This window comes from Lucilia sericata, unplaced genomic scaffold (assembly GCF_015586225.1).
Source record: "Lucilia sericata isolate MDLA Ls3-8-SP2 unplaced genomic scaffold, ASM1558622v1 Contig001678F_arrow, whole genome shotgun sequence".
NCBI lineage: Eukaryota > Metazoa > Arthropoda > Insecta > Diptera > Calliphoridae > Lucilia > Lucilia sericata.
Window position 1 is genome coordinate 24,006 of NW_023995588.1, and position 15,503 is coordinate 39,508.

General features: G+C 27.3%; 1 protein-coding gene across 2 annotated transcripts in view; it reads left to right on the forward strand.

Annotated features, from left to right (window-relative positions):
* Positions 1 to 15,503, forward strand: part of LOC119612391 (lachesin) — a 49,581-nt gene that overhangs the window by 21,999 nt on the left and 12,079 nt on the right. The window contains exon 1 of one of the 2 annotated variants that reach the window (XM_037968195.1): positions 1,816 to 3,758. The exons of the other annotated variant lie outside the window; for it this stretch is intronic. Within the exon in view, the coding sequence (XP_037824123.1) occupies positions 3,680 to 3,758 (79 nt within the window). The 5' untranslated portion in view covers positions 1,816 to 3,679. Of the gene's footprint in view, positions 1 to 1,815; positions 3,759 to 15,503 lie in introns of those variants that run through there. 2 annotated transcript variants of the gene reach the window in all.

The window sequence follows — 15,503 nt, forward strand, 5'->3', positions numbered from 1 at the left end:
TTAAAAGAAAAATATACTTTTGAGGAGGAGTATTTTTAAAGGAAGTAATTGAGTTCCTGTGTATTTGTTGTGTGTGTTTTTATAAATAATATACATATTTAAATACTTATACATAAAAAACATAATTTAAGTTATGTATATTAATTGAGGTATGGTTGGAATTTATTTATAATTAATCTTTTTTCCTTTTATTGTTAAGCAGCGGGTCTTAAGAAAGCAAAGAATTTTTAATAAATTAAAACCACAAACTTACAAAACCAAAACAAAAAGTGTGGTTAGGAAAGTAAATACAATGACAAAATGTGACAGGTGTTATAAATGTCTAACTTTCAGGCTGATGAGTTAAAAATGAGACCAATAACGCAAATGTTTTTTCTGTTTCCCTGTTTGTTTAACGTTTTTGGGGTGTTCAAAATATGCTTCTAAATAATTTTTAATACTTTTATAGAGATAACATATATACGATTTACAAACACTTAATATAAAAATTGCATTTCTTGAATTTTTAAAGGATATTATTAAATTTATTATGATTAAGATTTTATTATGATTAACTACACATCAATTATAGGGCGAGACTATAGACTAGATTATAGACTAGACTATAGACTAGACTATAGACTAGACTATAGACTAGACTATAGACTAGACTATAGACTAGACTATAGACTAGACTATAGACTAGACTATAGACTAGACTATAGACTAGACTATAGACTAACTATAGACTAGACTATAGACTAGACTATAGACTAGACTATAGACTAGACTATAGACTAAACTATAGCTAGACTATAGACTAGACTATAACTAGACTATAGACTAGACTATTGACTAGACTATAGACTAGACTATAGACTAGACTATAGACTAGACTACAGACTAGACTATAGACTAGACTACAGACTAGACTATAGACCTAGACTATAGACTAGACTATAGACTAGACTATAGACTAGACTAGAGACTAGACTACTAGACTATAGACTAGACTATAGACTAGACTATAGACTAGACTATAGACTAGACTATAGACTAGACTATAGACTAGACTATAGACTAGACTATAGACTAGACTATAGACTAGACTATAGACTAGACTATAGACTAGACTATAGACTAGACTATAGACTAGACTATAGACTAGACTATAGACTATAGACTAGACTATAGACTAGACTATAGACTAGACTATAGACTAGACTATAGACTAGACTATAGACTAGACTATAGACTAGACTATAGACTAGACTAGACTAGACTATAGACTAGACTATAGACTAGACTATAGACTAGACTATAGACTAGACTATAGACTAGACTATAGACTAGACTATAGACTAGACTATAGACTAGACTATAGACTAGACTATAGACTAGACTATAGACTAGACTATAGACTAGACTATAGACTAGACTATAGACTAGACTATAGACTAGACTATAGACTAGACTATAGACTAGACTATAGACTAGACTATAGACTAGACTATAGACTAGACTATACTAGACTAGACTACTAGACTATAGACTAGACTATAGACTAGTTTCTGACCAACAACATTTTGTGGTTTACCAACAAGTAGCTTACATTTCTTTGTATTGTGTCTTCAGCCGTTATAAAGTTTCACAACATTGTTTATCAACATTGTATATGACCTAGTACAGTAATACTACTATATACTCTCCTAGAAGTTGAGACACTCCTGCATTAAAACGAACCTGCGCTTTAAGTGAAGTTGTTAAACAATAGTCCTTAGACAACATACAAATCCTTTTCACATGCCAAACGACATTTAGTTGATAAATATACGTGCTTACAATAGGTCATTGAAATTTTTATTAAGCGGTCGAAGAAACGGTAGTAAGAAATTTTCAAACTCCTATTTGTGTTGTTGTTCCTATACACATAAAAAAGAAACGTTCGGATAAGGCAACGTAGTGTGGCCCAGTTACAAGAAATACATAACACTGTGTACTTTTAGGCGAAATATGAAAAAAAATAGCAACATATTTTGTTGTAGTGGCTGTTGGTAGACGTTAATGTTGCAACATTATGACGTAGTGTATGTAATGTTACGTTATTTAAATAAATTAAAATAAGGTGTATAAAAAGTGATTTAAAAAAAATGGTTTTTATTGTATAATAAATAAACCGCTAATGTATTCTAAATGAGATTTAAAAGAAAATTATAATATTAAGTTTGTGTGTGTGTTTTTTTTTGTGGTGTAAAAGAAAACATGATTCAGCATGAACAAGTGTTTAAAATTTTACAATTCCCATCATCATCAGCAGAAACCACAGCAACAACATTATTATCATCAATCTTGCCAAGACAACAACAATTTCCGTAAAAAAACAAGTTACTTAATTCCATTTTGTATTTGTAAAATTGTTTGTTAAATAATAAAACTTTTTTCAAAAGGTGTTATTTTAGACATAAACTTTAAAATCCTCCCCCTCCTGTTACAATTACTTTCCGCCCCCAGTGTTTTTTATTTTAAGGAGGAATTAATATTGAATTCTAATTTATACAAAATAAAAAAAGTTGACAAAGTATTGATAGGAAAAAGTTTTATAAAACCAGGGGAATTGTAAACAATCAAATTAAATAGAAAATGCAAAAAAATATCTAAAAAAATTCCAATACTAAGAAAAAGATATTATTTATGATAAAAGTATATAATAACAAGAAAAGAAAGAAGAAAATTGAAAAAAATGAAAATTCTCTTGAAACTTCGCTGTCATTGAGAAACGAAATTTTTGTATTTCATGGATAATTATCTCAAATGTCGGCGGTTGTTGTTGCTGCTACTCGACTCTGAAGCATAATTTAATTGTTTTAATTGAAGTGTGAGTTACAAGGAGACAAAAGAAACAAATAAAAAAAAAGAAAAAAAACTCAAATTTAAAAAAAGTAAAAGATAAACAAAATAAATATAAAGTAAATAAGAAGATAAGAAAAATTTTTCCTAGCAGTCTTTTAGGCGCTAGATGCCACATTTAATTTGAATAATTAAGTGAAAGTGTGAGTGGGTGTGCGTTAAGAAGAAAAATAAAAATACAAAAATAAACAGTTGCCAGTTACTTCCTTCTTCCTAAAACGTAAGCGAAGTATCTGTTTATTATACACCGAAACAAATCTAATCAGATTGAAAGATTTTCCTTTTTTTCATACAAATTTTTATATAAATTGTATACGGCAACAAATTGTAATTTTATGAAGAAAAACAAAATCTCAAAGAAATTTAAATAATAATAACAACAAAAATTATAACAAAAGTGTTTATTAAGCAAGTGTGCTAGAGTTTGTGTGTCCTGTTTCCTGTTTCCGTTACCATTTTGTTTTTAAACAACTGCTGCTCTTAACTGAAAGTGTATGAGTGAGTACTAGCTCGTTGTCAACAACAACAACATCATCACCATCACTCGTAATGTTAATTATACAAACGATGTCAATGTCGTTGTCATTGTAGTTCACCCGTATAAAATAAAGTGAATTATAAACGTGAGAGTGAGCAGCTCTTTAAAAATCTTATACATTCATATTAACATACACAAGTGCAATTTGTAATTGTATATATTTTTTTGTTACATATATGTTGTATGCAGTAGTTGTTCGTAATAAATTTTCTATAATTTATTCGTTTTGTTTTTGTGTGAAAATATTCACATGAAATGTTGCTGGAATATTTGACAATGCTGTTTATTTTTGGATTAACGACACACATTGAAAGGACCCGATATTTAGTACAAGGTAAGTGAAAAGAAATTGGTTTAAAGTTAGATTCGAAAATTTAGTTTAAAGTTGTTGGAGTCTTATGTAGAGTAGGGTTATAACCAAAATAATACTTCGGCGAAAAGTGACATACTCTTTCAACGTTTTATTCACATTCTATCATTTTCCCATAGTGCCTTATAAGGCACCTCTAAGGTCAACTAAAAAACTTTGAATCAATTTTGCTGATTTTTGAAAGCCTAGATATCTGAGATATTCAGAAAATTGCTTTCAACAAACTTACGCACAGATAGACGGACATCGCTAAATCGTCTGCGCTGTGTATACTTTATGTAATTCAAATACTATTACTCATACGCACCATACGACCTCACATACATGTCAAAGGGATAAAATATTATAATTTTTTTTGATAAATAATTTGAAACATATCAAATGAAAAGCGATGTGAGGGCGAATGAAAAATAGTAGTAAATTCGGGTATTTATTTTACCCTACACCACTATAGTGGGCAGGGTATTATGCGTTTGTTTGCTGATATTTGTAACACCCAAAAATATTGGTCCTACGCCTACCTTAAAGTATACCAATCGGCTAAGAATCACTGTCTGAGTTAATTTAGCTATATCCGTCTGTCCGTCCGTTTTTTTGTCTGTCCATCTGTGTGTCCATGTAAACCTTGTGGGCACGCTACAGGTCGCAATTTTCAAGATAATTTGATAAAATTTAGCACATACTCGTAGCCCCGAATAGGGGGTTGTGTGGGGCTCATAAATATGTTAAATGTTCTGGTATTACTTCAAAAATTGGCAAAACTTAGTTTTATATAAGTCTTAATGATATTTTCATAATGATCGGACTTCATTTGACCCTATGTCCCATACAAGGTTCCCTCAGGAATAACATGATGATATTCTGCATAAACTAAAAAACTTCACAACAATTTATCAAAAGTTTATAAGAAAAATTTTCATACTAATTTTGTTCTATAAACTTTTGATAAATTTTTATGAATAACGTAAGGCAGTGAATGTTTTAAAATTTTTAAGAAATTAACAATTTTACAACTCATTTTAGAATTTAAGAAATCTTACTTGGCTCCTCTCTACTCCAAGCTCATATTATTACATCTATGTGTGTATAAACCATAAATTTTTCAACTGTAAATTAGCATACCATTTGTTATACTTAACCACAAACAGTACTGCTAAATCTCTGTCATAATGAAGTGGGTTCTTCCATATGTTCTTTTCTTTTCATATCGCTCCTTTGTTTAGTCTCACACTTTTGTCCATTATTTATAAATTCCCACGCATTTATTTAAGCTTCCATCTACGTGACCATATGTGATTTGATAAAGAAAAATAAGTAAAATGGAATTTTTTCGGTTCTTTTTTTTTGTTGAAGACACCTTTGTTTATGAGTTACAGAGGACTTAATATGAGAACAACAACAGCAGTAACAATGATGTTAATGTTATGGTTGTTGTTGTTATTATATGAGGTCTTTAGTTAACAAAGGTAAACCAGATGGTTTATTGTTTAAAGTTTAGTCTAAAGGAAGTATGTATGTGAGCGTGTTCGTCCTTCTGTATGTGTATGTCTTTCATTTTAAAGGTTCTAGCAAATAATGGTTTGATCCCACATAACTAATGTTAAAGTTAACAAATGTGACCACATCTGTATTCGGTGGGTATTAAGAAAATACAACAACATATAACTAAATTATATGGTTGATATTAAGTAGACTTATTTGTAGGTGTGATGTGTAATGTAATGTGTAGATTAGGGTGGTAACTAAAAATATAAATTTTCCTAATAAATCCAATTAAAGGAAATCATATTAAGCATACTTTTTATGCAAAAAGAACAATAACTCATCAGTGGGAAAAAGGAAAATTTTATAAAATTTTAATAACTTTTTTATTTGACACATTTGACGTATACGTTATATTGAATTTATGAAATGGATTGCGTATGAGTAATATTTATTATTTGTAAAATCTAAGAATATTTTATATGTAGTTTTCTCAAACTTTCTTTGATATTGAAAGGTTAGAGGAAGAGTCTTTGATATACAATGGCCGAAAACATTTTTTTTCTCTTGAGGAAGGTGCGCCTTAATATAGATATTTTTGAGCAAGAATTTGAGCATTAGTATTAAATCTTTTGCTTATTCAGCATCATGTACTTATTTAAAACTTATTTAAAGAAAATTTAATTTAATGTTGTTAGTTTGATGTCTTGTAGTTTATATTTCTTGACATGGATATTTTACCACACAAACATTTCGAAAGTATGGGTACTGAGATTATTCTTATATACTTTAGTTTTGTAGGAGCATTTTATCCAAGACACAGTGTCTTGTATATCTAAAACTTCTTCATTTTCTTCTTCATGTGGCTCATCATTTCTAGTCAGCTTATTATGGTTTGATGCTTTGGCATGTGCTTAAAATACATATAGATATGTATGTATGTATATGCTTGTAAATAGCAAAGACAGACAATTTTGTTTAAAAATTAAAATGTTTCAGTTTTTCCTTCTTTAACACAAGTCTCATACTATAAGGAGTTTATTTTCGTTTTCTCTAAAGTATTTTCAACACTTTAGATAATATAAGATTTTCATAAGATTTCTCTATATGGATGTTAATTTAAGAAAATGTAATTTTAACTTTATATTTGTATTTTTGCAAAAAGCTTAAAATTGTCATTATTTAAGATAAACAAAATTAAGTGTTAATTGAAACAAAGCAAGAAAATGTTATTTTTAAATCTTATTGAATAATTGAATTTATTATGTATTTGATGTATGAGGCGTATGAGTGATATTAATTGTATTAGTTTAAGTATGTTAGCATTAGTTAATTCTAATGCTATTTATAACCATACATACATCTCTGTAACATAAAAAATTTAGTTTTAAGAATTTTTTTTTTAATTTTTTTCTACAAATTTTTTGTATAAAAATTATATAAAAGTTTTAATTATAACTAATAATAACTAAATATGTACAAAGTTTTAATTGGATGAAAATAAGGAAATGCTATTACTCTATTGCTATTATATTTCATTGAATAATTGAATTAATTACTTATTTTACATGCATATATATAAGGCGTATAAGTTATATGCAATTAATGTAATTAGAGGCGTATACGTAATATTAATTAGTTTAAATAAAGTATACGTAATAATTTTTAGTAAAATGTTTAGTTTTCCTTTTAAATTTTAACTTTAAAATTATGAAAGCTTGACTGAAACTAACTAAACTAACGTTTAAACATAACGTGAGTGTTTTAGATTTATTTCGAGTTTTCTATTGGAATAGTTACTTTTATAAAAAGGTAGATTTTTGTGAAAAAAATATATTTTATTAAAAAAATAGATTTTTATTAAACAAAAATATATTTTTAATAAGACTATTAATAGTAAAGTTTTGATTTTTAATGAAAATTTTTATTTCTAGTGAAAATTGGGATTTTTAGAAACATTTTTGATTAGATTTTTAATAGAAAATTTGTTTCACTGAATCAAAACTTTAAAATTTATAATGAATAAGTATGAATATATAGTCAGGCATGACCATTGCGACCTGTACCGTGCTCGCAAGGTTTACATGGACAGACAGACAGACAGACAGACAGACATTCAGACAGACATACGGACTGAAGGACATAGTTATATCGACTCAGAAAGTGATTCTGAGCCGATTGGTATACTTTTTTTGGGTGTTACAAACATCAGCACAAACGCATAATTCCCTCCCACTATTGTGGTGTAGGGTATAAAAGGAGATTTGTTTTGTTTAAAACTGATTTTTAATGCGAATAAGAGTATCGTAAAAACAAGTAAGAAATTATAGTCGGGCGAGGCCGACCATATAATACCCTACACCTTTGACAAAAATATAATGTGATTTATTTGCCATAATAAAGCATTTAAATTGAATTGCACCTTGCCTCAGATATACATACTTAAGCCGTTTATTGTTGAATAAAATTGTGGACATTTAAGTGAAATTTTGAGGGGGGCTTTTTATAGGGGATAGGTTCATATGAGGACCTATTATTATGGAATTCGTGAGGGTCATCAAATATTGTATAGAACTTGGTTTTTGCAGCTTTTTGTCGAAATATGAGTATATTAAACATAATTATGAACATAAAAGCCCTATTCGGCCCTATCATGTGCCAAATTTCATTGAATTATCTCCAAAATTGCGACCTGTAGTTTGATTACAAAGTTTAAAAGCCCTATTCGGGGTTCAGTTGTATGGGGGCTAGGTGAAATAATGGACCGATGTTAACCATTTTCAATAGGCTTCGTCTACGGTACCATAAAAGATCATATGCCAAATGTCGAAATATGAGTATATTAAACATAATTATGAACATAAAAGCCCTATTCGGCCCTATCATGTGCCAAATTTCATTGAATTATCTCCAAAATTGCGACTTGTAGTTTGATTACAAGGTTTACAAGCCCTATTGGGGGGTTCAGTTGTATGGGGGCTAGGTGAAATAATGGAACGATCTTAACCATTTTCAATAGGCTTCGTCCCTGGGATAATAGAAGATCATGTACCAAATTTCATTGAATTATCTTCAAAATTGCGACCTGTAGTTTGATTACAAGGTTTACATGGACGGACGGACAGACGGACGGACATAGCTAAATCGACTCAGAAAATGATTCTGAGCCGATTGGTATATTTTAAGGTGTAGGGTATAAATATGATTGTCTTTAAAAAATTTAGATTTTGTAGCAAATATTACATTTTTAGATTATATTTCTAATCATAGGATTAGAAGCATTTTAGTAAAAATACATTTCGTGTGAAAATTTGTAAGTGATAATGAATACATCCCTTAATACTAATTCATAATACATTTGATTCAATTTGTTGAAAATTTCGTATTATAATCCTATAATCTTCTAACATGTATTAGTTAAAATTTTCCTTAAACTTTCAAAAATAATATTTGGAAAAAACATAAAAATTTCTTTTTAATATTTAAAACAAATTTATGTATTATTAAACTTATAAAAAATAAGTGCCAGCAAGTGAGTGTAATTTTTTTTCTAAATACCACAAATACTCAGGTGTATTTGGTAAACTATATTTTTTTCAATTTCATTTATATATTGTATCGTATATTTAGTAGAATTTTAAAAATATTCTTTGAAAACCGATAAATTAGAAATTTTATCACAAGGCATTAAGGAATTGCAGAAACTGAAAACTATTTAGAACAAAATGAATCGAAACCAACTAAATTGTGTAGAATAAAAGAGATAATTTCACACATATATAAAGAGGAAAAATTAGGGTTGAACAAAGTTAAAATAATCATTCACATAGGAGTTATTAGAAATTCAGTTGTATTATTTTCACTGGGCTGAAAAAACTGCAATTTGAACTAAATTTATTTTCTTACCTTTTTTCAAAGTTTTGAACTTTTGTTGCGCTACCCTAATACACATTGTTCGTTTTAGGATAACTTCCTTCCTTTCTATATTTTTTCAATTTTGTTTTAAACTATTGCCAAAAAAAAAAACTTATTTATTATTTATGAAATCCCTAGAAATCAAAGAAAATATTGATATTTTCATAAGAGATATAAATTGCAAAAAATCTTATTAAATTAAAAAAAAAAAAAAAAAATAAGAAAACTATACATAAAAGTTATCAAGTTTAAAACAAAAGAAAAATATTGAAACCTACACAAAAATAACTTTTAATTAAATGTCTACAAAAAAAAAAAAATCATCAAAAACTGAAATCATTCAGAACTAAAAAGTCAAACAAAAACTTAAACACATAAGACATCAAAATTATTATTATTTTGCTGCAGTAAAACTTAATCTTTATAATATCCCCTTCCCTTTATATATATCTTTTACTGATGAATTTATTGTTATTGTTGCTGCTCGGGCTCTTGTTATTTGATTGTTTGCTTTTAAGAAGATGATGAGGACGATGATGATGATGATGAGTGAACATATAAATAAATTTTGATATTCTACTTAATAATCCTTATTGTAGTTTATGGCAATATTTCATTTTATCAACAGCATTAACAACAACATCATCATCATATTTTTCTTCTTATCAACTTAAGCCAGCAACAAAAAAAAAAAAAAAAAAAAAAAAATAAAAAAAAACATCCTTAGTATCAGCTGTAGCAAAAATACCAACAATAACAATCAGCTATATCATCATGTTTAGCAGATTTCTGACACATCAATAAAACTTTTTTTTGCTCATTTCAAGTGTAGTTTTTTATTGTTGCTGTATTTTGTTTTTGCTACAATTTTGAAAATTATTTCTTGTTGAGAAGAATGTTTAAATTTGGTATTCATTCGTTTTATATTTGATTGTTAATACTTTTGTTAGTAAATCTAGCAAGAACTACAACTAAATCTTGTATTTACAGTAGTTTCAAAAAGGATTACATGATGTTTTTGTGGGGGGATTTATAAATAAATATTGTTTTATGAGTATTTGCTTTGTTGTTGTTTTGGTTTTGTTGCTATTTTATATTTGATTTAAAATTTGTTTTATTTAAAGAAAGTTTTGGAACAGTGGTGATGTTTAACAAAATTGCAGTAATTTTCATTATTAATATTTTGGAAAAAATTGTAATATTTTTTTTATATTAAATATTTTTTTTATAATTTTTTTTCGCAGTTAGTTAGTTAGTTAGTTAGTTAGTTAGTTAGTTAGTTAGTTAGTTAGTTAGTTAGTTAGTTAGTTAGTTAGTTAGTCGTTAGTTAGTTCGTAATTTAGTTAGTTAGTTAGTTAGTTAGTTAGTTAGTTAGTTGTTAGTTAGTTTTTTAGTTAGTTAGTTAGTTAGTTAGTTAGTTAGTTAGTTGTTAGTTAGTTTAGTTTAGTTCGTTAGTTAGTTAGTTAGTTAGTTAGTTAGTAGTTAGTTAGTTAGTTAGTTAGTAGTTAGTTAGTTAGTTAGTTAGTTAGTTTAGTTAGGTTAGTTTCAGTTAGTTAGTTAGTTAGTTAGTTAGGTTAGTTAGTTAGTTAGTTAGTTAGGTTAGTTAGTTAAGGTTTAGTTTTAGTTAGTTAGTTAGTTAGTTAGTTAGTTAGTTAGTTAGTTAGTTAGTTAGTTAGTTAGTTAGTAGTTAGTTAGTTAGTTAGTTATTAGTTAGTTAAGTTAGTTAGTTAGGTAGTTCGTTAGTTAGTTTTAGTTAGTTAGAGTTAGTTAGTTAGTTAGTTTAGTTCGTATTAGTTAGTTAGTTACGTTAGTTAGTTAGTTAGTTAGTTAGTTGTTAGTTAGTTAGTTAGTTAGTTAGTTCGTTCGTTCGTTCGTTCGTTCGTTCGTTTCGTTCGTTTCGTTCGTTTCGTTCGTTCGTTCGTTCGTTCGTTCGTTCGTTCTTTCGTTCGTTCGTTCGTTTCGTTCGTTTCGTTCGTTCGTTCGTTAGTTCGTTTCGTTCGTTCGTTCGTTCGTTCGTTCGTTCGTTCGTTCGTTCGTTTCGTTCGTTCGTTCGTTCGTTCGTTCGTTCGTTCGTTCGTTCGTTTCGTTCGTTCGTTCGTTCGTCGTTCGTTCGTTCGTTCGTTCGTTCGTTCCTCCGTTCGTCCGTTCGTCCGTTCGTCCGTTCGTCCGTCCCATCTGCTTCGGCCCCTCGCCACCCTGGCCCCCCCTCCCGGCGCCCCGCCTTTCTCTGCTTCTTCTTCCTTCCCCCCTGTTCCTCTCCCCCGCCCGCCCCCCTCCCCCCCTGTGTAAGTACATGTGTTTTTTTGTGGCTGTTTGTTTTTATAGTTTGGTTAGAGATTTTGTAAAGCAACGTGTGTTTATTTAGGAACTAGTTTTCGGTTTTTTCCCAGTGACTAAATATATGACTGGTAGTTTGTTTCGGTGCCAACAAAAATTTTAAGTTTTCTAATTTGACCTTATGACACGTAGCCAATCGATTTTATGAGCAAAAAAATATGAAGCCATAAAAGAAACAGCTTTATTCAAAGTATTGCTATTGCTAAAGATGATGATGATGGGTTTTTGCACAAAAATTTTTTTGTTACATCAATGCAATCAATTTTGTTAAAAAACAACCATAAAGAAAAATTGAACAAAAATATAAGTGAGGGAGTTGAAGGTGGCAAAAAAACTTTTCTTTTTTTTAACACTTTATTTTTCGATTTTTTTGTTAGAAGCAACAAACAACCCCACAAACCAAATACCACAAAAATATTTGTGTTTGAAATTTATACGTTCGTTAAACTGGCAACTCTTTTTATGTTGCCACAAAAAAAAAAGAACATGTTTTTTTATTGGCAACTTTTTTTTTTGGAATTTTTGCTAGACTACGTTTCTTTTTTAGTTGTTTAAAAAAATTTCATCAATATTTTGTTGGTGGGGTTATGTAATTTTTATAAAAGGATTTTTTTCTAGGAATTTTTCTTTTGGTTGGAAGTAAGAATATTGAAAAATTAAGTGGCAGGATATGTAAAAGTAGAAAATAGGAAAAAATATTTGTCTTTATAAGGTTCTTTTCAATGACATTTATTGCTCTTCAGAAGCCACCAATAGTTTTTAATTTTGATAAAATTGAAACTTTTTCTTTATAGGTAATAAAAAATATGAGTAAAAAAGAATGTTAAAAGCTTTTAATGAACTTAGCCACCACTTAAAATGTAATCAAATGCCATTTTATAAAAAAATAGGTTTTTTTTTTTAATTTATCCAAACACTAAAAACAAACAAACAAACAAACTATAATACTCTGTGGTAATATGGTAAAAGGATTTAAGTCAACTTTTTATAATTCTTGCTAAACAAATAAAAAGAAAATCTATAAATTTTTTGTTTAAAAAATTTATTTATAAAACTAAGTTTTTCAACATTTTCTCCAAAATACAATAACTTGATATATGCACTTTTTCTTTGTTGCCACAGATTCAGAAAATCTCTTTTCATTTCCCTACAAATCCCGGGAGTATAATGAGTTGTTGGTCCCAACAATACCTGATTATTTCACCAGTCAGCACTTGTTGGGTTTTTAATATTTATTTGTTGGTTTCAAGAGTCCTTGAGTATAAAAAAATACACACAAGTACCATTTGCCAGAAATTAGAGCAAAAAATAAAGTAAAAACAAACAAAGTTAAAATTAAATAAAAGGTGTGATTTATTGAAATGAGTAGTTGAATTTAATGAATTTTAACATGAAGTATTCCAGCAAAAATAAAATTATAAAATTCCTATTTAACCAGATACTTGCTTTAGCCAATATACATATAAATGGAATTTTTAAAGTAGTTTACAAAGTTGGTTTTTATTTTGCTTAAATTAATTAAATGTTTGAAATTTTTTAACAAAAATTATAATGAAAACATTTATTATCTAGCGTTAAAATCCGTTTTCATTATCTTTTGGTGTGAATAAAACATTCCTAAATGAATGTTAACACTTCAAAAATCATTGATGTATTAAATCGGTAAAAGTGCAAATCATGTAATGATTTTTATAAAATGACGAAGCAAATTTTGACACAAAACAAACATAAAACATTTAATGAACAAGATGTTAATGAAAATTGTATATGAAAAAATGTTCATTCCCAATGACCTTGTAGCTGAAAACGAATAGAGATATTAATAATTTTTGCAAAGTAATGCTTAATAATCTTGAAATTAAACAAGATGTGAAGATTTTAAGATAAAAAGTTAAAATGCCTAAAAATGCCGAACAACTTTTCTCATTACAAAAACTTTTTGTGAATAAATAGAAATTTAAAATTTAGTTTTAACAAGTGTTTTTCAGGTTTTTAAAAGCTTTTGAAACATTTTATTAAAAAACTTCTTTAAACTTTTATATAAAATGATTTTTATAACATTTACCAGCTTTTAAGAACTCTTTCAAAAAAGCTTTACAAGACTTTTCAAACTAGTATTTCTTAACTTTTTACACAAGAGTAGCTTTCAATAACGTTTTTCCAAAACGTCTATAAAAACCTTTTCAGAAATTTTATAAAAACATTTCAAATTTTTATTTTTTAAATTTATACAAAAAGCTTTTCTATATTTTATTCAAAAGCTTTTAAAAACTCTTGCAATTAAGCTTTTTCAAAAATTTTACAAAAAATTGTTTAAAAATTTCACAGAAAAGTTTTTTTTACAACATTTACATATGTAAAACTTTAAGCTTTTTCACATAAAACTAGTTTTAAACTTTTTTTCATAAAGCTTTTGTTTTGAAATTTTATTTGCAAAAAAGCTTTGTTAAAAATATTTGAAGTTTTACAAACCAATCTTATTAAACCAATATTTTTCAAAAATTGTACAAGCAAGCTTTTTTAAGCTTTAAATATTTACACCACAAGCTTTTGTATAATTCTTTCAAAAGTAATTGATGCTTAAAAAAAACTTATGCAATATAGCTTTTCCAAAACTTTTACAAAAAAGCTTTTTTAAACTTTTCTGCGGAAAAATTGTTTTTTTTTAACTTTTTTTTTGGAAAATGCCTTAAAATAAAACTAATCTAAAACTTTTTCCACATAGAGCCTTTTTAAGCTTTTTTTAAATATTCTCCTAAAAAGCTTTTTTAAGCTTAAACATACTTTTTGCAAAAACCTCTATTTCATGCTTTAAAAAAAACTGATGCAATAAAGCTTTTCCAAAACTTTTACATAAAAGCTTTTTTAAACTTTTCTGCGGAAAAACTAGTTTTTTTACTTTTTTTTGAAAAATGCCTTAAATAAAACTAATATAAAAGTTTTTCCACATATAGCTTTTTTAAGCTTTTTTTAATATTTTCCTAAAAAGCTTTTTTAAGAAAACCTTGTTTTTTTATTATTTTTTTTAAGTTTTTAAAAAAAAAAACTAATCAAAAACTTTTTCCACATAGTGATATTTTTAAGCTTTATAAAATATTTTCCTGAAAAGCCTTTTTCAGCTTCAACATAATTTTTCTAAAAACCTCTATTTCATGCTTTTAAAAAAACTGATGCAATAAAGCTTTTCCAAAACTTTTACAAAAAGCTTGTTTAAACTTTTCTGCGGAAAAACTAGTTTTTTTTTTGTAAACTTTTTTGTTTTTAAAAATGCCTTAAAATAAAACTAATCTAAAACTTATTCCACATAGAGATTTTCTAGGTTTTTTTTAATATTTTCCTAAAAAGCAAAAAAGCTTTAACAAACTTTTTTCCAAAATAGCTCTTTTTTATTTTTATTTTACGATAGTCTTACTTAAACTTTTTTATAACAATTTTCGCAAAGTTTTGAATAAAATTATTTGAACTTGAAGACTTTTTTTTTTATCAAGATTTGATGAATATAAAAAGTTTTTGTCTTGTTTTACATAAAAATTTGGAACACATTTTAAGAAACTTTTGTAAAAACTACATTTGTAATACTAATATGACGTTTTATTTGTTACTTTTACTAATTGATATTAAACTTTTTAAAAGCGATTTTTAAGTTTATAATAATTAATTAAAAGATAAATATGCATTTGAAAAAACCCTCCAATTTTTTAAGAATACACAAAAAACAACAACAATAATACGTATTTGTTTGGTAAATTTTTAAAAATGCACAAGTCAAAGTTTATTCACATTTAGTTAAAAATTAAACAAATAAACCAAAAAAACAACATTGAATGACAGACGAGGTTTTTGTTTTTCATCAAGTTAAGTAAACATAATTTGTGGTATTTTCGTAGTCATAAAATAAATAAATAAAACAAAAGAATATTTTTGGAAAAAGCTTTTGTAAAGTAGCCAAAAAACACGTATGATTAATATTTAATT